Genomic DNA, 24594 nt, shown 5'->3' with positions numbered 1-24594 from the left:
CTGCTCAGTTCAGGAGTACTACCAGGAGCGAGTTCTGCAGCATGTACCAGGAGATGAGCACCTTGGGTAAGAACATGCCAGGCTAAACGACCCCAGCAAAACCAAGTACGCTGCCAACAAATTTTGGAGACAAGATCCAAGGAGTAGGATCCAAGCGACTCTGCATCTCTGCAGGGCACAGCCACCTGCTACTTTTGCAGGAGACACAGCAGTTTGGAGATGGGAAGTACTCCAGGCTGGAGTAGTTACAATGACACCTTCTAGTTGTACCCTTTCCTCTTCCAAGTCTTTTTATAACACTGAACTCAAGCATCTTTCCAAACAAACCACCAGGTCCTGGCGCTCTATAATCCAAGTCTGAATCAATCTAGAGAAGGATCTAGGAAACCAAAACCATGAAACCGATTCTCAAGCCTGCAGCCTGAGTCTACTTTTGGCAAGACATACCACTTTTACTAACTCTTTTCAACAGATGAGGAAGCTGGAGCAAAGAGGTGAAGGGACCACTACTCCGCTAAAAGGACCTTGGAACCTGGTCCAAGAAAATCCATATTCAGGGTGTCTGCGTGCACACATGTGTGTATTATCCCCTTCAGAGCCAGTACCCACCCGCCTGCCTTGTGGTTAGTATCGTTAAACATACCAGCCTGTTTCTGACCAGCAAAGATGTATGCTAACTAGTTGACAAATGTCTGAACATACCTATCTTCCCAAGTATTCCCTAGCTCAGACTCACCACCCACCTTTTCACACCTGAGAACTGGAAAACTGTATATATAACTCCCACTAGCAGGCAAAGGTCTCTGCATTCCTGTCCTTGCAAAAACAGCAGCACTGCCCTGATAAATAAAACTGGGTCACCACTATGGGTTTTTCCCCCTTGCTTTGCCAGACTTAATGGCCGAAGTCTGGGGTGGCTAATTATTCTTGCCCACAAAGCTGCTGCACTTGAGAGCTGACCTGATCCCCACAGATCTCCCGATAGGAAGCTGAAATGGAATTTTAACACCATGCCAAACAGTTCACATCCCCCTGCATCATGCGTTATTACTTCTGTTCCTGGGAAAGGAGATGCCGTAAATCTACCTACAGTTTGCCTATGTACGTGAGCCAGCCTTCTCCATTGCCTTCTCCTCTGTCAGTGCCTACCTGAACCTTTTAAAATTTCTATACCTTTATTATGAAGGTGCACAGAGGCTGCTTTGATTTACCCTGTTGACAAAGACCACGGCAGCCAAGTACAATACCCAAGGCTAACAGCAACAGGGAGAACGGAAGGGAGAAATTAACCCATACAGCGCTTTACTGCTTTACTGCTTTACAATACATGGCCACCGCTTCTCCTGGCATACCTAAAAATGTCTGCGGTGCTTTGGCAAAACAGCAAGAAATGGTCTGCACGTGACAGTTCCAACCAGGCCATTTCTGAGTGGGAGCAGAGTGACACATGCTGACCTTTAGTGACACTCAGGTGGCTGCAGACCTCTAAGGAGAAAATAACGATTGTGTGAACTAATGTCAAGCAGACTTACCAAGTCATGACTATGGGGCATAGTTGTAGCTTCCCCTTTCCCAGCAGGACTCCCCAGCTCTGCTAACTGAGGATTATCACACCCGAGAGCCTGGCCAAGGAGGCAGGCCACACAGGGCCATATCACACCCTCCTTCGGGGAGCAGATAGCTGCAGAAAAACCAGGCAGTCTGGTCTACCATGCCATGGCATGGTGGAAGAAGGAAGCACGGGACGTGCCCAGCCAGGCCCACCATGGTGATGCTTCACGTGGTCTGTCTGAAAGCTCCTTGGAGAACTAGTGTGCCCAGGCTTTTAGAGCAGGTCCCGTATGTACAGTCTGACATGGGAGCAGTGCGGGAAAACAAAACCAGAGCTGATAACGTGCTATGAGCCATGTTTCAGTCTGCAAACTCTTGGACAGAAACAAGGCTCCAGAGTATATAGCTCAGAGAAAAAGACAGCTTCTTTGTTTTGTTCCCACCAACACAACCACAGGCTGGTCCTGCTTATAGGCAAATAACTAGACCTTTACAAGCGGGTGCAAATACCCTTGCTCCACACAACATGCCACACTATACTGCTCTTTGAACCGAGGTTCTCAAAGGCCTTCCCAAACGTGAAGTGCAACCTGCTTTCAAAACGAGAACCACTGTCACTGTGCAGCAGGGGAAACTGAGACGCAGAGTGACTCCTGCAAACTCAATCCGAGGTCCCACAGGTATTTCTCTCAACATCAAAGGCAGGTTGTGTCCCTATGTGTTCCTTTCCCCCACCTCACCTCACCAGGATTTCCCTCTCACTGATGCCAATGCAACTCTTGGCAGGGCTACTTGGAGAACTGAACAGAGATGAGAAGTAGTGGTCTTCTCCAACCGTTAACTCCTGGTCTTCAGTCTCTATCCCCTGACCTAGCAAGTAACTTCCCTCTCCCTCCCATAACTGGGGAGGAACACTGGCCCTAACTCCAGTCCTCTCCTTAAACTGCCAGATAACACCCTCTTCCCAAACGATTTAACGTTTCTTGGCCTAGCCCAGCTCCAGTAGGTAGAACACCTGCCTGGCAGTGGCAAGTACCTCTGGATTTGATACATATCTAATTCATTTTCAATTTGCCCCTCCCACGTGCAGCACCTCCCCAGAAGCAACCTCCACCCTTCCGTACGTGCCTTTTCAGCCAGGCCTCCGGCTGGCCTGGCACTTCTCCAGGCCACACATAGCTGGAAAAATTTTCCTGATGACTGGATGCACTGAAACTCGTCTATCTCTGCGTTCCTCACAGGTCTGCCTACAATCCACGTGGACTGGGCTGGATTTTATTAGGTGGGTTAGCCAAAGTACACCGTGTAGGAGAAAGGTTTACCAGGTCTGCCCAGCCCCTACACATTGCAAACCCACTGGTCAGAAAGAAGGGAAAACAGACAGGATCTCCAAGGCTATAAATGGGGGGGGTGTGACTTTGAACTCAACACATACATGTGCATGCTCTAGAACTAATATTGCAGCCCTGCTGCCTGTCCCCACCCCAAGATGAAAGCCAAGAAAGTCTAGATACTAGACCCTTTCACGGTTTGACCCGTGATACCCAAAGCTTTTGCATCCCCGTGGCTGCCAGGCCCTCTCCCGCCTCTGCTATCCTTGTCAAAAACGCACGCAGCTTTAATTTAATTTCCTTCTGAAGTTCTTGATTGCAGAGGGAATGGCTTATGGCACAGAGCAAGATAAATGAGCTAGAATTTCCTGGCGTGGGGGAGGGAAATCAGCTTTCCAGCACTCCTATCAGTGATAAAAGGCAAGCCATACCTCCTTCTTCCTTAAAAATTTCTTCTCTTTCTATTCCATCCCAGAGCATTCATTCTCTCTGATTACCTGGGGATGCTATAAAACGCAAACTCGACCGTCTTAACTTGCTCTGTGCCAAAGAACAGGTTAGAGTCTAGCATCTGCTCTGGAGATCCCAGGCAGGATCGGGATGGCTCCCACCAACCAGCCAGTCTCCCACCTGGCTGCGAACCTGCACAAGCACAAATCACCCCCGCTTTGCGTACGGACACCCCAGCCCGTGGCAGGCGCACACGCAGAACCACGCTTTTGCACCTGCACAACGCCCAAGGGAGACGTTAAACGCCTTACGGGGGCAAATCAAACCTGCCCACCCCCCGGGAGCATCACTACCCTCACCCAGGCGCACCCCCCTGCCCCGGACCCTTACGGCACCCACGCACACACCTTTCCAGACCGTCTCTGAGGGTGCCCACCGGTCCGAGAGCCCCCCCCCCCCCCCCCCCCGGCCACCTCCCACTCCCCCGGCTGGAGCAAACCCCGCCCCGGGGCGTGGGTGAAGACACAGCCGGCCCCTTCCCCGGCCCCCCCGCGGTACCTCTCGGGGAAGTGGGTGTCCCTGTGCTGGGGGAGGCCCTGCTTCCTCCGCTGGCTGGAAGAGTTGCTGGCCGAGGGGATGTGCGCTTCCATCGCGCCGGGGTTGCGCGCCGCCGCCGCCACCTCTTGCCGCGCCCGGAGGAGATCTGGGGGGGAAGAGGGGAAGGGATGAGCTGCTGCCCGGGACGGGCCCCGACCCCCGCCCCCCAGGACCCAGGGACGGACGGAGGCACCCACCACCCACCCCTCCCCGCCGCCGCGGGGGAGTCGCTCCGGGCTCCCCGCCTGCAGCCGCCGGGCGGCACCGGCTGCTCCGGGGCTGCTGCCGGCTCCCCGCGGGCGACAGGGCTGCTGCCGTCCCGTCCCCGGCTCGTCCCTCCCCGCAGCCCCTCGGGCGACAGCCTGCTCGTCGTTCCCGTCCTCCCCCTCCCACCATCTCCCGTCTCCGCGGTGCGGGCAAGCTGTCAAGCTCCGGGGAGGCGGGGGAAGGCGGCCGGCCCTGCGGTTCCCCCCCCCTGCCCCGGGCTGCCCCGGGTACTCACCCGGCAGAGCGGGCTCTTAGCGGGATCCGCCTCCGCCGCCAAGGGAGTTTGGCAGCGGAGGAAATTGTGCAACTACGGGAGGGGGTGGATTGCTGTTTAATTGCCTTCCTGTTGGAGGGAGGGAGGGAGGGAGGGAAGGGAGGAGGGAAAAAGGGAGGGAAGGATGGATTGGGGGGGGGGGGGGGGGGAAGCCAAAAAGGAGAGGGAGGCTTTCCCGAGCCACCCGCCTGCCCCCCCTCCTCTCCCTGGGCTCGCAGCCCCGGGCCGCGGCTCGCCCGCACACCGGGGGCGGCACCTCCCGGTCCCCCAGGAGAGCGGCGGCAGCCCCGGCACCTGCCCCGGCCCCGCCGTTCCCCAGCGGGAAGGGCAGCTGACCCGACCTGCTACCGAGAAACCAGCCCCGTCCCTCCCACCGGCCGGGAGCAGCCGGCCCCGGCCATCCGCAGGGTCCCATCCCGTCCCCCGGTCCCCCCCCCGCAAAAACCCCGGGGACCGCAGGGTCAGCCGCGGGCAGCGCTCTGGTTTGGGTGTCCCTCCTGCCAAACCACAGCCCAGCATCTTCGCCTGTCAAGCCCGCTCTGCCCCAGCATCTCCCGCTGCTGCCGAAAGCAGGGGATGGGGGGCCGTTTCCCCAGGTGGGTCCTACCCTTCGGCCTCCCCCCCACTCACCTGGCCGGGGAGCACCCATCTCTGCTACCAGGTTCAGCCTAGCAGTGGGGCCGCAGCACTGCGGAGCACCCAAGGGCTGTTTTCCTAAGCGTAGTGACCCCCACCAGGAGCCCCCCCACCTGGGCAAGGGGTGACAGCTGGCCCTGGCAGGTCTGTCCCCACCTAGCGCAGCTCTGCTGCAGGGAAGTAAAGGGCTGGGCCACAGAGCAGATGAGGATGGGGTCCAGAACGGGGCCCCTTCCAGCCTGAGGGACAACGCTTTTCATCAGACCATCGGCTGCAGGTCGGAAAGAAACGCACCCCTCGTTAAACCTGCACTGCCGCATTAGCATTGCGGAACCCTCTACCTGTTACACAGGCGGATTGTGCAATGACAGGCTGTACACATGTATAGTCTTTCCAGGGTGGGCGTCAGCGTAGACAAGCTGCCCACGCAAGTGCCGTGCGATGGGCAACGCAGGCATGGCCAGATACACCACAAGCACACGTTAACGGGGATCACCCCGTACTCCAAGGAAGAGCAGGCGATGCAAGTACAGCTGGCTTGCTACTGCCCTGGCCTTCTCAGGGAACAACGCAGCTGGACAGACCTATGAGAAGGTCTAGTGATACCCGTACCACCTGCACTGACAGAGGCTACTCTCTTACAGTTAAGTGTCAGGAGTCCCTTAGTTCCTACACCTATTTGAAAACACCCTATACGCAACTTGCTTATATCCCACAACAAAACCTCTGCTGCCATTCACATGATACACGGGAAACACACACACATGGGAAACACACACACACACACAGATGCGCACTTAGAGGAAACCTCCTTCGTACGCTCGCCGTGTACCACTCTGCAAAAAGAAGCCAAAACACAGCTGGGGAGAGGAGGAGAGGAAGATTTATCTTAATGAACACACCCCGGTCAGGATCAACTCGCATACTGAGATTTCAATCCGCTCCACATCCAGCGGCATATTAGTCCTCCCCCCACAACTGATCATAAAGCTAGGTTAATATAAGAGTGTTGCATGACCCTGGTAACCATACACTTTCCATCTCCTTGCCTTCCTTTATACCACCATGCTGTTTTCCTTTGGTTCTGGAAATCCCAGCCATCCATATTCCTATTAGCCCCAAGACATGCCCAGCCCAGCTTGAGCTTCACCAATCGCTTCATCAAATAATTTGATGATGGTCGGGGCTGAAGCCCCATGATGGGACTGCAAGTGGGAGTGGAAACGCTAATACAGCTGCTATTTTTGCTGGCAGTAAGGAGGACGTTGGTACCTGAACATTTCTAGCTACATTCACGCGCACACAATCCCCATCCCCACGCCCCCAGCTGCGGGGACAAACATTAAAATGACGTACAATTGTGAACTGCAAAAGTACGTACAAAATAGTGAAACAACAAACCCCATCAGATCGCACATAAAAAGCCTAGAGAATTCTGCGAGCCAGGCACCGTGCACCTTCAATGTTTATAAATTAATTATCTGAAAAACCCAGGTCACTCCTTATTGCCACAGTGCCTGTAATTTAGAAGTCTGGCACGCAGCCAATTCCAGAAGCCGCATTGATCCTGAATGACCGCAACAACCCCCCACACGCACACCCTCTCCTCTCCTCTTTCTCTCCCCTCCTTCCCTCCCCTGCGTCCCTACCCCCTCACACAAGCCCCCCCCCCGAGGATCTGTTATTTACAATCCTGCACTCTGACAGTTGGGAAATCAGATTGATTGACAGTGGGACGCTGGCGGATGGAGGTTCCAGGCACGCAGACAGACTGAATTCAGAATGTGGGATGAATGCCACTGGGAGAATGGGGGCGGAGGAGGGGGGTTGAAAAGCAATTAAAAAAAAAAGATTTCTAAATTATTAACATTTTTTAAATTATTAATGTTATTGGTGCCTCCATGTGAGCCCGCAGATAAACTGCGCTTTGTACTGGCACTAATAATTTATAGCCCAACCAGAGCCCTGTGGTGTGGAGACAATCCAAAATACACGAAGTTTTGTCTTGTCAATGTTACACCAGAGAGTCTGTGCAGACTCCTTTTCTCCCCCTGCCCACCCCAAAACCTCAGTGTGACCCCTCACCTAACAAATGCTGATGAGACAATTTAATCATAATCATAAAAAATACGTCAGGCTTTTAATGTAATGAGCTACTTTGCTCATTACATGGGGGGAGAAGGGGGTGATACCAGCTGTTCTGCAGCACACACTCTGCCTGGATGTACACGTTCCGCATGTCCAGCAGCCATCCGGTGCCCGGGTTAAGTGGTCTATCATGACCGTCTGCTACGATACCGGTACCCGTAACACGTTTTGTGCCGAGTCCACGCTCTGTTGTATTCAACATGGTCTACGCAGACCTGCATGTCACGGTCGAATATTCAGCATTTGCGTGTCTGCATGCGTTACCCTTTTGTGCGCGATGCACGTTACATACTGTCCTCTCGCGTGCCATGCTTGTGTTCGCTGCATGTACGCGTGGAAACTCCAGCCCTACGGTGCATGGCTTTGCCCCGTACCTATGTACCATGCTTGCAGGAGCTCTGCACCTCTGTAAAGGTCTGGGACAGCTCAACACCACACCCAGAAGCATGTGCCCTATTCACGACGGCGTGCCCCAGCACAGGCTTACGCCATGGCTTTGCTGATAAGCAAATCCTTACTCCACAGCGCAAGGAATCGCCTTCTTGCCCCCAGAGAAGCCAATCGAATCAAACAGAGTGGAAAAGAAGACAGCCTCTTCATTAACCTAACAAGGAGCCCTGGGGATTCACACTCTAGACTGGAGATTCTGCTCCAGCTCTTGCTGGATGCTTCGCCGATGTTGCTCGCGCTCCTCCCCTGGATCACCCAGGCAGGTACGTGGCAGCACACCACGCCTTGGGTAGAAAGCGGCAGAGGGGCTACGGATTCCTGCGTAACACTGCTTTTCAGTGACGCTTCAACCCTCCGCTTCCAAGACCGGAACGGCATCACCTCTTCCATCTCCCCGCCTTTGCCCGCTCCAGACAGCGGAGTTCCTTCCCTCACTCCTGCATCAGAGGAATCGGGTACAATACACGGCTTTACTCGGGACCGAGCCGAGCCAGCGCCAGCAGGCTTTGCTTGCCTGAGGGAAGGTGAAGTGGGCCGAGGGGCCTCTAGCCTGCGGAGGGATGCTTGTGGCTCCCGCGCTCTGCCAAGCGGTTCCCAGGGCAGGACCTGTAACTGCCTAGTGCCCCCTTTAGGCACAGCGCGGGATGCTGCAGCCGAGCTGGATACAGCCAGCTTCCTCCGCAACCGAGGCAAAACCTATCGGCGACCCTTCAATTCACACAGGCCCCATTAGATCCTGGTCCTGCCGGACCCTTACCCCCTCAGGAGACCGCTCCAGCCCCAGGACAAGGCAGCAGCAGTGGACAACGGTATCTCTTAATGAGGAAGCTGCTTCACGACCAGGTTTTCGATTTTCCCCTCCTTGCATTAACATAACTGTACAAGCGCCAGCCTCCTTTTAAAGAGCGGAATGGCAGCATCTTCCCTTGAACGTGGATATCGGTGCAGAAATACTTCTGTGCCGCTAAAGCCTAGAAACAGCAGACAGGCAGGTACAGAGGCACAATCTGCAGTGCACACAACAGGCCTTAAATAAAGGAGGACCCGGGTGGGGGGGCTCAGCTATCCCTAGTGCCCAACTCAACCTCAGAGGACCACGTCATCCTGGGAAGGTCTGGGGACAATTTTTTAGTGCTGGAAGCTACAGGGTCCTTAAGGCAATGCTCTGAGGAAGCCCTCACCAAGTGAGCATGTACTGGGTATGGAAGAAGTTCTCTCCCTTTCAGCAACCCTTTCCCTCGCTCTTCCACAGCGTATCTGGTTTCGGCTAAGTGAAGGACCAGATCAATCCTTAGTGATGTAAACATAATTGCTTTCAATAGATGACACCATGGATGAACCTGTCCCACCGACTTCAGCATTTGCCTGCTAAGCTGTCTTCATTGCAACTTAGCTTCATCTGCATATTTTAATTGTCCGTAAAATCGTAAGACATTTAATTCTCATTAAGGTGAAAGGTCTTTAACACCAATTTATGCTATGTCTGCGTGTAGCAACTATTGCAGAAACTTTCTAAACCTAGCACTATCAATGCTTAAGTAAATCCTGCAACAACGTCTTGCTGTTTCAGATCCCATCACTAAATGGCAGGAGCATCTGGCACTGCCTACATCTCACAACCCCCCTCCATTATGCCAGCACTTGCTTCCCTTGCTCCACACTATGACCCAAGACACATACCACAGATTCTGAATTTTCAGATTGACGTGAGCTCTTGAAACAAAGGAAGGAAAGGACCCCACACACCGCCACTGCAAAACACACAGTAGTGATGTTGCAGCTAATCTATTCCGGTAAACAAATGTGTAGCCCCCACAGATAGCTACAGAAGGTATTAGCATTTACAGACGGCTGAGGGTAGATGCCCCCACAGAGACGGTGGGAGAAACGGTCTGTAGGATACTCTTTAGCACCACCTGTATCCATTGCACGATAAACAGGCAACACTGCAGCCCATAAATCCTCCTCAAGTGCACACGGGGGTTAGGGACATATTACAAGACTTATACCAAATGGCAAAGCAAGTCCCTCCTCCTGTTTGTAAGAGCCTGTACCTCCATGGCTGGGCACTGCCATGCTGTTGGCCAGCTGGTAGAGACGTTGTTGCTGCTGCTCTTCAAACGTGCCGTGTTCATTCAGTGCTGACATCATGCGTCTATAGTGCTCCTCTGGGGTCATCTGAGTCACTGAGTCCTCAAGCAGAGGCGTGTGGGAGTTTTCTGGAGAGCAGAAAGATTTGGTCTTTTTTCCAGAAAGAAATACAGTGCAAAATCACATAAGTATAGGGAGAATGCAAAAGAAAGAGAAAGGGAGGTAGAGGGATATTACCACAATTTTGCACAACTCTCTAGTGTACCCACTGAACTTGACGTACCAAGCTGCCAAATGCAGCCACCCTTGTCCTCCAAGATGTACCATTATATCTGGTCAAGACACACCTACAACCTGCTACACCTCCAAACACGGGCACACTTATATACAGGAAAGTCTACAGCTCCAATTGCCACAGCACCCAAAAAACTCATTAACAACTTTTTTTTTTTTTCCCCCTAAAGCAACAAGCGTTGCATTATAATAACACAAAATTACCAACGAGCTCTCTACCCCAAGGTGGCAAAGAGGACAGGCAGGATGAAAAGAGTTCACCGAGTTCTCACCCTTTCATCTTAGGGGACGCGAGTTCTTTTTTTCGACTAATACCTGATCCGACACGCACCTCTTTCCCCCGCCTTTCTGAACACCCACAAGGACACAATAACACGAGAGATGTTCAAGCACCCAGCGTAGGTGATGCTGACAACCGCACAACAGACAGTGATGACAGTCCACCTGCCCAGCTCTTGGAGGGAAGTCACAAAAGCAGGTTGTTTCAGATCTGTCCGTGTGGCTAAGCACCCCGAGGCCATTAAAATTACACCCAACGTGCCGACCTCTCCATCTTCCCGGAACGACTGCACAGCCCAGGAGGGAGACGCTTTGAGGAAGGCCCTGCCTGCTCCCTGGGCAGTAGGGAACCCAGTCTAACAATCAGGGAGATAAAACCACAGAGGCTTTGTGTTTACTGTAAGCAGAACTCGGAGAGTAATTACCTTGTCTGCCTTGGCGGTGGCTGCTCTAACACTATTTTATCTTGGATCTTCCCCACAGGCAAAACCTTTTCATTACTCGGAGAGGAACTCCCAGTAACAATCTAAACAGGGAGAAGGGAAGGGAGGGAGCGGGAAGGGCTCCCCCCAAGCTGCAGTCACAAGACCACCACTGCGTTCAGGGAATTACAAGACCACCCTACCGTGTGCCCCAGATTTGTGCTCCTTCATCCACCTCGTTTCGCAGAGTCCCTCGGGGCTCGTGGCAGGTGACTCTGCTGCCAGACTGGCTCCAAATTCAAGGTGGTGGCTCTGAGCACAGGCCACTGACTTTACACCAGCATCAGCGCTGTGACAAATACGCCGGTACCGGACGTCTTGCTGGGAAAAGAGCTGTGCATCTCTCTCGGGTGAGAAAAGGCCCCTAAGACAACTACCAGAAAAGACAGCCTGTGGCAAACAAATACAGTCCAAGAGACGAGTCCCTGTAAAACGTGGCCCTGCCACAGTAGCTTAGGGACTGGTTCACTTCTGCCTTGGCCAGAATAAGAGGCCATTAGCGGCAAGTGCTGTCTGCCACTAAACTTGTTACACAACCAAGCATACAGGGGCTCAGATTTTGGAGATTTTGGTGGCATGTTGTAATGAAGCCATCTCCTCCCCAAAACGTAGGAAGGGCTAATGAGAATCATAAAGCCTGAGCTGCACAAAGTTTCAATAAAAAAGGGTTGCATCACCGGCTCCCGAGGCAGTCTTCCTCTGCAAAAGGGAAATGACTTCAGGTCAGCCGTCCAGCTCAGCAAGGATTCTCAATCAGCACAGCAATTTGTGGCCATATCTGCAACCACTGATCTCTACCCCAGTGACACGTATCTGCATCGCCAGGACCACAGGCTTCCTGTGTAAATCACAGGTTCGTGGCCTGCTTCAAGCTAGCTAGTACCAGCAGCTGGCTCCCCACCCCGTACTGCGTGCATCTCACTTAGAAACCAGACCTGAAAAGAGGGAGGCTGCACAAGATGACAACCATGCCATGCCTGCTCCCTCCCACTCCCTGCCTCCGGTACCCAAGCCTGCAAGACACCAGTGGAAGGAGCAGGGGGCTGGGGGACAGAATTCCCTTCCACGTCCCCTTCTCGACAAAGTCACTCCGCAGGCCAGCTTCTCGCACCCTCCTCCGCTCTCTTGCCGCTCCTGCCACCTCCCCCAGGAACGCAGAAGTGCACCAACTGTTTCAGTTCCCTTCTGATGCTCTTAACCAAAGGTCTAAGGAGCAAAGCCGCATGCCACAGACCTGATTTAGAAAAACACCTATTTTTTTTTTTTTCCCCACCACAGCTGTGTCATTAGAGAAGGGGGGAGGGGGGAAGAATAAGGGGGGGATTTAATAACACTTAATTACCATAAACTCTATCCGATCAGCCGCAGAGCAGATTTCAGGTGCAAGGAGGGGAGGGAGAATGGGGGTGGCAAGGGGAGGCTAAGAGGAAGGAGGAGTCCAGGGAAAGGCTGGATTTCCACACTTAAAACTTGGAAGATTTCACATGACTCAGCCAGCGATAATTCCAGCTTTGCTGAAGCTTTGCTGTCTGCTTTTGTCATTACCAGGGGGTAATGCGGGAGACTGATCTCGCCAAATCTCTTCCAGCCGCCAGGTGTGAAATGGACCCTGGCACGGTCACTGTGAAGGCACAGCCGAGGCAAGCATCTGTTGGGCCTTCACGCTCTCCAGCACGCCTCCCTGTTTGCCAAGCCAAGGGGAGCCCGTCTCTCCCACCCTACGCCAACACTGCAGGGTCCCGATGGCAGGAGCCACAGGGAATTCAGGCTGTTGGAAGACGCAGGTTTTCTGTTCAGCCTGAAGGACGCGTCATTGCCGCACAACCTTTCCACCAAGCTTTTATAAGGCTTGAACTCCCCAAGCAATCCCAGACGAGACAGGAGCACCCAGCCTGGCCGTCTCCTCTCCTTTGCTACAACAAACCCATGAGAGGCCGAGGCTCCCTTTCCTGAACCACAGTAAAAGCTTAAGGAGCCTGTTGCAAAAGCATCTCACCCCAGGTTCAAAGCCAGGTCTTAGTAGCTTTAGGGTCTTTGCTGCCCGAGCCGTCGCTTGCCATGGCAGTGAGGATCCGTGCCCACTCTCACCATATTCAGCAGTGGGGGTTTGGGGGGGGCAGCGAAGTTATTAGCAAGAATGGGGCAAAATATTGTTTCTTCATTTGGCCTAATTGGACCGCTGCCAAACCAATCAACATATGGATATTTCCCCCCCAAGAAGAGGAACAGATTGACAAAGGCTAGATCTGAATTGCTTAGCTGTAGTCCAGCTCCGGTTCCGGTCTGCTTCGTTAACCAAAGATGCAATAAGATTTTGTTTTGTTTTAAATGATCTACAATAGCAAAGAAAAGAGAATGGCAGAAGGAGCAGCGTATGAGCTCATCAGCCCGCCCCAGGGGGTGAGTGCAATATTGTTCCCTACGTGTGTTTTCCAGCACTTGGTCCAGTCTAGTTTCAAATCTTCCCAAATGATGAGGCTTCTACCAGATTTATTTCAGCAGTTCAAATAGGAACCAAAATACTCTTTTTCCTATTACTCTTTGATTTTCTCTTTTTGCAACCGTTCAGTTTTATTTCATATCTCAAGGTATCGGAGAAGCAGATCTCCAGACACGCCGTTGCCGCAGGAGCGAGGGTTTTACTTGGGGAATTGTCTCCCGGGGAGAAAGCTTCCTCCGTGACCTGCCAGCACAACCCTCGCTCCGAGCCTCTGATATGCTCGCATTTCCATATTAGACGCGAGAACGTTCTGCTCTGTTTGACAGCAGTGCTGGCGCGGCCCTGTTTCCACTGAGATAGGGCTCTCTTTTGATCTCCGGTGTGAACGCTGCGAGCATTGGGGAGGGGGGGAAGGGAAGGTTACTGCTTCCCCGCTGGAAGGGTTTCCAGCCCTACAGGTGTTTTTTCACTCAGTCAGAGAGAAGGAGTGATTTACTTGGCTGCCTCTGTTCTCCTTGCCTTGTCAGGCACAGCCACAGCAGCACGAGATGTGCCGCGGGCACGGGGTCACTTCTCCTCTTCAAAAGGCTGGTTCGGAGACAATGCAGCTGTGCCCTGAGCAAGAGCTGCATCCAGGGCCAGCGTGCAACGGAGAGGGGGACAGTCCCCACCTTGAGCTGTGCACCACCGCAGGAGAGTGCAAAAAGGCAGAGGACCAACACCCGTGCAAGGCACGCCGCTGGGCCGGAGAAAAAAAAAAGGAAGGGTGCGTCCCGGGGAGATGCTGCAGAGCTGGCTCCTGCCGGAGGACAGCGTGGGGCCGCACAGGCTACGAAACTCCAATTGGTCCTTGTTTTCCTTCCAACTCCTAAATCACAAACTGCACGCACAGCATCTGGGTCCCAGCCAAGCTTGGGGCTCTAGCACAATCTCACACTTTACAGCACTACTCTAAAGCGGCAGTTCCCAAATTCCAGGTAACTAGCCACTAGGGTCCACTGTGCTTGAAAATAGCTTGTCGCACAATGCAGATCCTTCTGTTTCCAACCGGTTCCTTAGTACAGAGCTGGGAACATAGGGATCATTTCTCTCCCAGCCCTCCACGGTACCCACACCACCGGAGCACTGCCTGACCGCCAGCAGGATGGGAAGTCTCCTGGGAGTTCTCAGCCGCCAGGTGCTCTTGCTGTTTGGGGCTTAAGACACAGAAACACTGGCTATAGCCCCTACTTTGACCCCCTTTTCATAGATAAAGGCCCCCAAAGCACCAAAGTCTCTGGCCCTATTCAGCCCCTCGCTCTTCTGACGGTAAGCACAGCCTAGGCTTAAAATGCTTGCCACCACGTTGGAGAGAACAGGGGTTCCCCAATGATCTAATACAATAAATATCAGGTAACATGGGAGATTAGTAAAAGGCCCAGCTCAGAATTTCCATTCTGTCGCACGCTCTTTTAAAGGGCAGGGAAGGCTTTCTGAGAAAAAAGTGGGAGTAGAAAATGAAAGTTTGCTTTTATTCGGGGCTTCCTAGGAAGCCCTCTCTTAACGAGCTGGGGGAATCCCTGAGTCATTCAGAGTTAAGGAGCAGTATTTAGACCCCGAGTGCATACTGCAAAGCCAAGGGCTGCTTATCTGCCTCACACTGCGCTCAACCCACTCACCTACACAAAAATGGTGGGAAGGCCAGAGGAAAGAAACGGAACGGGATCGTTCAACCCTGCTGCTCCCATGGCAAAAACATCAATTTGTGCAAGTTCAGCCACTTTATTAGGGTGAATCCAAACGCAATAGTTTGGTTTCAGATGGCTTGATTAAAGTTTAGCCCGTTCTCAGCCAGGCCACATAGGTTGCTGCTACCTGGATTCAGTTCCTAAGCATGCACTGTCTTGGAATTACAAAGGATACAGACTCCGCAGAAACGGCAAAGATGACAGCAGGTGTATCAAGTGTGTTACAGGAGTCTCATGCCCCTATATAACAAATGCATTCCAGAATCTATAGAAGCATCCTGCTGGAACTTACCTGCGCACATCTACTAGAAGCATTTCAAGGATAACAGGAATAGGGCAGATGAAAAAAAAAAAAAAATCAAGGAAAACAGGTAAAGAGTAGCAGTATATAGGGTTCCTCTTTATACCTTTCAGAAAAGCCCAGTAAAAAGCTAAAGCACTTCTACTTGTATTAAGGAGTTAACAGGCAGGAGAGGGTTACACGAAAGAAAAGATTTAGTACGTTCTTGGGCAGTGTTAGCAATATTATATATTAAGCGACACTAGCATTCAACATCCTCTCAGTATGCTGCCTTTCAGATCATAATTTGGGGACAAGGAGTCAAGAAGAGACAATATACAGGAACATTACGTGAAATTAGGATGCAGTACAGGTCCCTACAATATATCTTTATATAGCATAATATAAGGTATGTAGTTCAAGAAGGCTTCAGGACAAACTGCTACAAAAAGTCCCCTTTGAGATTCCCTGAATTGGTTATTGAGAATATACACCTTGGAGAGTCTCAGCTGCTGGACTCCAAACCCATGAAACAGGATCTAGCTTCAGACAGCTAGTCTGCTTTTATTTTTTTATTTTTTTTTAGTGGCCAAAGACTGCAGTTAGGCACTGTGATCAAGATGGGTATTACTGACAGCTAATTAGTTTGAACTTAACAACAAAGCCTTTAAGTGAACGGCCTGCAAAACCTCATTTAAGCAACCTTGAGACAAACTCATTAACTGCAGGCTCCATTACCCATTCCACTTTGCCAGTCATAAAGAAAGTTTAAAAATCATGTTTATAGGAAAGAACCTTAAGACAAATCAGGAGATTAAAAAAAAAAAATCCCTATAAAGAGAAACCTTCTGCAGATTCCATCTCTATAGGAACAGTGCCATAAATGCATAAGAAAGAACTAGGCAGCCCTCTTCTCCCTGCTAGGCTCCTTTTTTTCCCTTTAAAGGAACAGATGCCAGCATGATAAGCCTGTGTGTATCTTTTATATTAAACATGTAATCAAGACATTCTGCCTGAAAAGTAGAAACACCCCTAAAATCCACCTCAAAAGCTGCAGCTTGCCTTTTTTAATCATAAAGCAATTATTCTAATTAAGAGGCAATCCCCTTCTCACACTGCAAGCTTCCCTCCGATTAGATAAAGAAAGCACGGTGCACTGGTAGCCTCCTTCATGCACCCTCAGTGCCGGATACTTAACAGCTCCCACACCACAGCCTCTTGCAACCCTCCCTTCCCTCCCTCCTTAATTTCAATTAAGTTCCACTCTTAAGAAAGGAGAAGAAAGGGGAAGGGGATGGGGGAGGGAGAAGCAGCACTTACCCTTTGGGGACTCACTTCTGGCTTTCTTGCTTTCTAAAGGACACTCACTGCTGCTGTTGGGAGAACATACTCTTCTCTTGCCTAAAATTTCATCTAGAAGAGAGATGAGAAACCTGAGTATCAGATAAGGTTGTACTTTCCTCTTTGCAGAAGCAACCAGAGAGACTTTGGTATTTTGCTTCTCTCTCTCACACACACAGACACACACACGCACACATATATTACAAGCAGAGGAAAAAAAATGAAAGTAAGAAAAATCATCATCTTGAGAGCCTTGATCTGCTTTCCTAATCACGCAGTCCAAAAGCACATAATGACTATTCACACACTGATCAATGCAACGTTTTAAAGCTATAAATTCTGAATCCAGTTGATTTCCTTACTGAGTTTCATCATTTGTTCTGTTGCCTTTTGTCCCCCTGGTGTTTCCACTCCTTTCATGCCCTGATGCAAAGCAACTGGGGGAGAGAAAGGGGAGGAAAAAAACAACACACCAAAAAAAAAGCACAACAGATCTCTGAATCTTCCTACCACAGTATCTCTCTCTCTCTCTCTCTCTCTCAATCTCTCTCTTCCCCCCCCCTTCCCCCCCCTCCTCCTTCAAAACCTCAAGGTCCTTAGCAATCTTCCCCCTCTAGATTGTACGGAAACACTCAAGCCTTTTGCATTACTGCAGCCCTACAAACCAACACAAAATATCTAATATACAATTACAGCGTCCCCGAACAGATTTAAAATCAATATCCTCCCATAATAATGCTGGGGAAACTGAAAGCATGATGTTGCATATGGGCAGGAAGGAAGAGACTGTTTGTCACTGCAAGCATCAAATTCTCATCTATCAAGGGCTTGTTAAAGATGCAGCATCTTAAAAGAAAAAAAAAAAAAATCTCACAAACAAGCACCATATTTGAGTGAGCATACGTTGCATCTGCCTGTGAATCAACATGCATGCAAAGCTTCTGCAATTTGCCCAAAGTGTGTTGGTTAAGAAAGGTTACAAAGCCCCTTGGTGCTATTTATAAGAACAACAAAATTATTTATGTTCCAGGGGACATTTTAAGCCAAGCGACTGTCCCTCATACTCAGAATCACTCCACGTTACTTTGAATTCGGCTAAGCGAGCCCAGGTTCCTGCCTTGGCATTGTATTTATCAAGAGATCCAGAGCACAGATCTGTGGCTGCCACAGGCTGAGCAGTGCCGAGAGCAGACAGTTAACGTGCCGAGGGCAGAGCCTGCCAGGCAATGCCTTTATCCAAAGAGCAATCCTGGAACTCTGCAAAGTTACAAGTGGCATTTCAAGGTTTTAAAGAGCACAAGCTGCCTCCGATCTTATCTTGCCATGACCCTGTCACCCAGGCTGTTAACAAAACTGGCACTCGGAGACAACTGCAGAGGCTTGCAACCATCCATAACCAAAAGCAAAGTAAATACAATGAAACAGTGGCAATTGGAAAGCAGATGGGAAAGGATAGAGTCAGCCAGTGACGGCAGCGCTTCAGTTTTCTCAGCACTTCATATCCCAGGTGTTGAATCAGCCCTTCAATATAATTTGAATTTTATCAATCCTCCTGCCTCAGTTTACCCTTTAAGTAACTTCTCCAAAACCACAGACAGCATTAGCTTGCCAAGCCACCGTCGAAGCTAGGAAGTACCTGGCCACACAGCACAAATAGAGTCACAAGCTCCCTCCCCACGGGACGCTTCATTCTTCATGTTGATTTTCCTGGAAATGTTAGTCTGATGCTGTAAACCCTCAGCGCTGGAGGCCAAGATCATATATCCTGCTCAGAAGCGTTCTCATCCGGGATTTGTGGCTTTGAAACAACAAAAGTCCCGTCGCTCTGCTCTCCCCTCCCAGCCTGGACAGGAGGCAGCAAAACCCAACAGGGCTTGTTCTTATGTACTTCGGGCAGAAGAGACTCCATGGAAGAACTGGTGACAGAAGCACCAGTTACATGCGACAGCAGTTAGAATATGAGCAGTAAAGATTCCTTCATTTCACAACTCTGCCAAGGCACCTCATTACCCTCCCATCACTCTTTCTCTCTTGCTATTCCACTCCCACCCCCGTGCGCCCATCTGCCAGCAGACATTCGCTCTGACTAGCGCCATGCCCTGCTATTCCCAGACACGTCAGCAGGACAGGTTGCAAGTCCCATCTCCCTCCCAGCCAGCTGCATTTGTGCAGGGGAAGACCGAGATCGTGCAGTAACTCTGAAGCAGCACCAACTCCGCCAGACCCAGAACTGCCCACCCACTTCTCGGCACACAAGCAAGCGAGCTGGCGGCTGCGTGAACAGTCGGGTGGAACAGTCTGCCGTCGGCGGCATGCCACAGGGAAAGGTCCTGGATGTCTTGCAGTCGAGATTTGAACTTGGCCCTCCAGAGAGATCCCACATGAATGTATTAATCTCTAGGATGATCTGCAGCGTTTTCCTTCCAGCATCTCAGGTTCACGTTGTACCAAAGCACCAAATCCCACACACTGAGTTTGTATTTAGGTTGCCCCCCAGCAGTTTTTATGGCAGTCAGTTAGATCACAGAATGAAAATTTTCCTTTTTTTTTTTTTCTTCTTCATTTAAGGCAAAGTCCTGGCATGTGTCAGAGACTACCTCCGTCCCCAGAAGTGTGGGAACTAAATCAACAAGATATACAGTGAGCAAGGAAAAAGGAATAATTAACATCAGTAGCCAGTATGGAGGCACAAAGATCTAACAATCTGCCCCAGATTTACTGAGTCAGTAGCAGAGCACAAGACTGAACCGCAACCTTTCGAATTCCAGCCCAGTGTTATAAGAAGTCATACCCCTCTCTTAGCTTTCTTAGCTGCAAAGCAGGGAAGAGGCAGGTCACGTTTTCATTAGTTACTTAGTAAACTCACAGATTCTGGGGTAGAACCTAAACAACGATGTATTTGTATTACAGCACCAATTCTTTCCTCTTTACAGCTTCAGCCATATGCACAGCTTTGTCATACCACTTACACCTGCTAAACCTGCGCCCTTTTACAGGACCCTATACTCTAAAGTCATCCCTTTATGTCCACATGCCATTCATCCAAACGTTCTTTGCACTCACACACACAGAGCCAGGACAGTGGTTGAAGGCAACGGGATGGGAGCATCCACAGTCCATCTCCCCCGACTGCAGCAGCAGCAGCAAAACCAAATATGTTTTGCAAATGAGTTGGCAGTGTAGCTTCTGGATGTCTTACCACCCTCACAAAGACAGGTTGTGCATTTAAAGTACATTGCTACTGATTGACCAAAAAGCCAAATGATAGCTGTTTGCTCAGCCCGTGCACCTGCAGAAGACAATACTCCACCTTAGACAGAGGATGGGGAGGGATGGTTTGGGGGGGCTTTTTGTTTTTCTTCTTTTTTTTTATTCCCCAAATCCCTGCTTTTGCCTCCTCTTTCCTGCCATCTACAAAGCATTTCAGTTGAAAGAAGCCAAATCGGGGCAGTTTTTTAATATTAAAGCTGAAAATGAAAGACATTATCAGTAGAACTGTAATGTTATGAAGATAGGCCAGGCAATAATACAAGTCAGGAGTGCTAGAGGAAGCCCCGAGCATACTGATCGCTTAATGCCGCCAGCGCAGCACAGCCCTGACCACACAACCCCCACCCCCCAGGTCTCCCATCCAGGTCCCCAGATCCTGCGTTACATTCAAGGCTCCCGCTAGTCTGACATGGCAGCGCAGAAAGCGATCCAGAGAGGTTTTTGGAAACAAAGTCAAATATTTTCCCCAAAGATCTAGAAATCAAAGTGGTTTTTTTCTCCCCCTTTCATGGGAAGACAAAGTCCAGCACTCACCTGCCGCATTTCTACAGTGAAACATGAATAGACAGGCCAGGAAAGTAGGTCAGCTGGAGGAGGACAGCACTTCTGCCTCCATACAGAAGTATCACCCGATGACTTTGCAACCATAAAGAGAAAGGATGTGGGTGTGATACCATAAAACGAGCTTGTGTAGAAGCCTGGGAAATGTGGGTTTTACCTAATCACAGCCCTCTTTGGACCTGAGACACACTGATTAGAGGCCATGGGTGTAAACATCACCTGGAAGTAACGGTGCTTTGCACCCCTGCACTGCCTCTAATCCTCAGCCTCCCAGCACCCAGCAGAGCTGGGTGACTTAACAGTCATGTTCACCAACACCTCTAACAATCCCAAGTCTCATTATCAGCTTTGAAGAGAGGACTTGAGAGCCTAAGTCAGCTGGGAAGATTAGAAAAACCTATCTCTAGGCTTCCCCAAAGAGGGAGGGACTTTATCTCCACTCTTTACGAGGGAATCCGCAGCAGAGAAGTTGCACCAAGGACAGACGCGCATCAACGACAGGGTGAGAACCGAGCCCGTGTCCCAGTGACTAAGCACAGGGTTTGACCTGGAGAAGGGAAATGAACAATCATGAGGTAGTCACAAAATTTTTGCCCTCCCAGTGTTGTTAAATGGGTGGACTAGAGAGAGACTCTCAATTACAGCTGAGGACCGCACCAAGTTTTTCTGTGCTATGTTATGCTACAGAACAAGGGGAAGAGATCAAGACCTATCTCACGCTCCCTATCCATATCATTGGTTTTGCTCTGAAAGCTTCTTGGACCCAGAAGCCCTGAGTAAACAAAGAATTGAGCCAACTTACATGGGAAATCACCCAGGCTCAGATAGCCAACATCTAACGAGAAGAGAGTCCTTTTTTCACCTCCTTTCACATTATTTTAAGAGGAGGAAAACAGGAGGAAAACATCCTCCTTTGCTCTTAACTCCGCCACCAAACTTAAACCCTGGAGATGACAATTCCCACTGACCAGTCTGAAATGTCTTGGCAGCATCTCAGTTTATTCAGCTCTCCCCTTTCCTTTGGCACAAACAGGCTACCACCAGAGGAGCTGCTCTGCTCAAACAACTCTGGTGCTCCAGCCCTGCCGCTCAGTCTGTTCCTGTGCCGAATGCGACAGGTTTGCAGGGACCCTGGAGACTTACTTCCCCAGCGATGGGCTTGTGCCTTTGTAAGAAGCTGCACCAGCTTACCGAGTCCCAGCAGGCCCAGAGCTGCTCTCAACAAAAGCTGGCGGACGAGGGGCCACGCAGTAGGCTGCACACAGCAGCGTGGAATCTGGCTGCACATCGGCCCCATCCCTTGCCAGCAGGAATCAATGGAACAAAGGGAGAGTGAAGCACAAGGTCATGGGAATAACGGGCCATAATTTCACTGAGGGCAACAAGAATGGAAAAAAAAAAAAATTATTGGGGAAGCTGGGGGAAGGGAAGCAGTGGGTTTCTGGGACTTGGGATCCTAGAACAATACAAGTGCATGCCAGCTCACGGGGCAGAGTTAGTTCTAGCAAGGAAGGGGGAAATACTGCTGGATCTCCGCAAAGGGGATGTTGAACCAGCTGCAAAATAAAAGCGGCATCCTACTCCCAGCAGGTCAGCTTAATGGCTTTAGGGACAGGTCAGGCACCAGGCTTCAAACCTCAGCTATTGCACTGGGTCATCTCGTTGTTCCTTTATGTCTCCACATCTATATCTATTTGTTGATTGTCATTTAGATTCAGACTGCAAGGTCTCCAGGGCAGGAAGCATCCTTTTGCTAGCTGCTGCGCTAGTCTTAACAGTAGAAATAGCACAAGCAGCAGAGCGAGCTGGACACTCCAGGCTCAGGACTGTCCCTAGCCTAGAAGAAGGTATCTCCAAACGTTCCCTAAGCATCACGCTTCAAGTTCCCTGTGACAAGAGGCTCTTGGAAACAGGAAGAAAAACAGGTAACAAAGAGGAGAGAGGAATGGGACAGCCTAATGGTCTCTTACTACAAAGCAAGGAGGATGCAATATCTAGTAACCAAAGGCTTTTCTCTTTCCCGCTCACTTTGAGAGAACTTAACTTTGGCAGACTGGTCCTGCAGTCACTCCTCTCAATAGCAGAGAAGGACTCTGATAGGCAAGAGTCAGTGACCATCACCCACAGAGAGTAGCACCCCAAAGGTAGGCCTAGCGTCACTAACTCCTTCCTAAATGTGAGTTAACCGCAGCGTATATGAAAGCTGCGGGAGCACGCAACAAGACAGTAGTTGAGTAGAAGGATTCCCAATGCGTAACATATCAACCATCCTTTCCTAGGCACGAGGAGCAGCCTGCATCGCCTTTCTCAGCTCTTACCACCAGGCCATCTGCCTTTCCTCCTACCATGCAAACAGTACCCTGCTACTTCCCACCTCCTTGTGCTGGCTTGATTTGCCTAGCTGGAGCTAAGCACCTAAAAGGACTGTCCAGTATTTCAGTTCCCAAGGAGTGAAAAGGAGGGAGGTGCAGGTCATGCTGGAGCCATCCTCCTGCCTGTAATGAGGCTGTTTACTAGAGAAGGTGCACCAGCATCCCCTTGTCTCCCATGTTCTCACAAAATTCATTTTTACAGCATGCACCAAGCCATAGAAAGGTGGTAAATATTCATAGTATGAAAAACACTCATGGCGAGGATATACTGCACTTAAGAGAGAGATCTGAATTAATTTTACACGCTGCAGAGAGGCTTTTTAGCAATTGCAAACTTGTGAATCTCCACTCTCTTCCAGAAAAGATGTAAAGAATGAGGCTGGGAGGGTGGGCTGGAAGTCCAGGCCTTTTGGAGACTCACTTTCTAGCTCTAGAAAGGAGCACTTTCTAGTGGGTAAGACAGGAGAAGGGGGAAGCTTGTTAAATCAGAAGACTTAAGCTCAGTTCCAATAAGGATCAGGTTCTCCTTGAGGGACCACAAACCTCTCGGGCAAAGGTCGTTTGGCCTCAATTTATGTATCTGTGATAAAAAGCTATAAAAACTGGCATTATTCTTCTGACACAGATACCTCCGGCAGTCCTGGGGAATGCCACCCAACATCCCACCATGCCAAAAGGCGGGTAAGGCAATGTGGCAGGGACAGCACTCGCATTTCCCTGTGGGCTCCTAGGTGCCGAATCTTCCGCGTGTGGTCTGTGCCAGCAACCTGGTATTCCCTCCAACACCCAGGACAGCTACTCCACCTCCTCTGGCTGCTCCTTCTACAAGCCTCCCAGCTTTTCTTTAGAAAAGTGAACGGTGAAGATAGTGATTTCCAACAGAGCTGCTGGTGGTGCTGTACCCTTAGCACCATTTAAATGTCCGATTGCACTCATTCAGCCCCTGAAAAAAACAGCGCTCCTCCAGTCCGTGACAGCTTTGACAGCCAGACTCCTTAATTCCTTTTTCTTATTCCCTTAATCTGTCATCTTTATCAGGCTGGGGAAGTGCCAGGCAGCATGCAGGAGCCCCGGCCCCGATCAATCTCCACATTACAGCTGACAGAATGGTGCTAATAACTTATTGATCTAATGTTTGCCAAGCCCCACTGGGGCTGAAAGGCTGCCATTGATTGGCTCGAGGGAAGGAGCCTCTCGGCTGAGAGCAGAGCGGAAAGCCTTCAAATTGTCTTCTTCCCGAGGAGTTGGGAGATGGAGGGAGGGTGGGGAAGGGAGAACAGGGAGGAGGACAAGGGAACTAAAGAGAGGAAGAGAAATGGAAAGGAAGAAGGGTGCACGTGTGAGATGGGGATTAAGAATAGGAAAGGAAGGGTGGGGGGGAAGGGTTTGAGAACCAAAGAAATGCAAGGAGGAGGGAAAAGAGCAGTAAAGGGGAGAAGAGCAAAGGGAATAAAAGGGATTGGGAACAAAAAGACTGTGCAGAACTGAAAAATTAATGAAATAGGCAGTTGACCCTCTTCTTGCTCGCAGCAAATCATTAATAAAATCTTTCCAACCCGCAGCCCTTCATCCTAGGACAGCTCCTCCCAGGTTTGTTCATATCTGACGTAAAGCATGCAGCACTGCTGACTCCCCCGACCAGGTCTGAAACCACAAGCTTGCATCTGGGGAGAGGGCATCATCAGGACAGATTCCAGTTTAATTTACGAGTCTGTTCCCCACAGTGATATACGTGCAACTTAACCCTTGAGAA

At 50.5% G+C, this 24594-nt stretch overlaps 1 protein-coding gene across 12 annotated transcripts in view; it reads right to left on the bottom strand.

Annotated features, from left to right (window-relative positions):
- The window catches only part of SAMD11 (sterile alpha motif domain containing 11), a 124793-nt gene that overhangs the window by 23206 nt on the left and 76993 nt on the right, over positions 1-24594 (bottom strand). For all 12 annotated transcript variants that reach the window (XM_069782598.1, XM_069782600.1, XM_069782599.1 and 9 more), the window contains 3 exons: positions 16618-16710; positions 9759-9923; positions 3891-4035 (listed from right to left, as the gene is read on the bottom strand). In XM_069782598.1, the coding sequence (XP_069638699.1) occupies positions 3891-4035; positions 9759-9923; positions 16618-16710 (403 nt within the window). The remainder of the gene's footprint in view (positions 1-3890; positions 4036-9758; positions 9924-16617; positions 16711-24594) is intronic.

The sequence above is a fragment of the Haliaeetus albicilla genome, chromosome 4 (genome assembly GCF_947461875.1).
Source record: "Haliaeetus albicilla chromosome 4, bHalAlb1.1, whole genome shotgun sequence".
In the NCBI taxonomy this organism is placed as follows: Eukaryota; Metazoa; Chordata; class Aves; order Accipitriformes; family Accipitridae; genus Haliaeetus; species Haliaeetus albicilla.
This window is presented reverse-complemented; position numbering and strand designations above follow the sequence as displayed.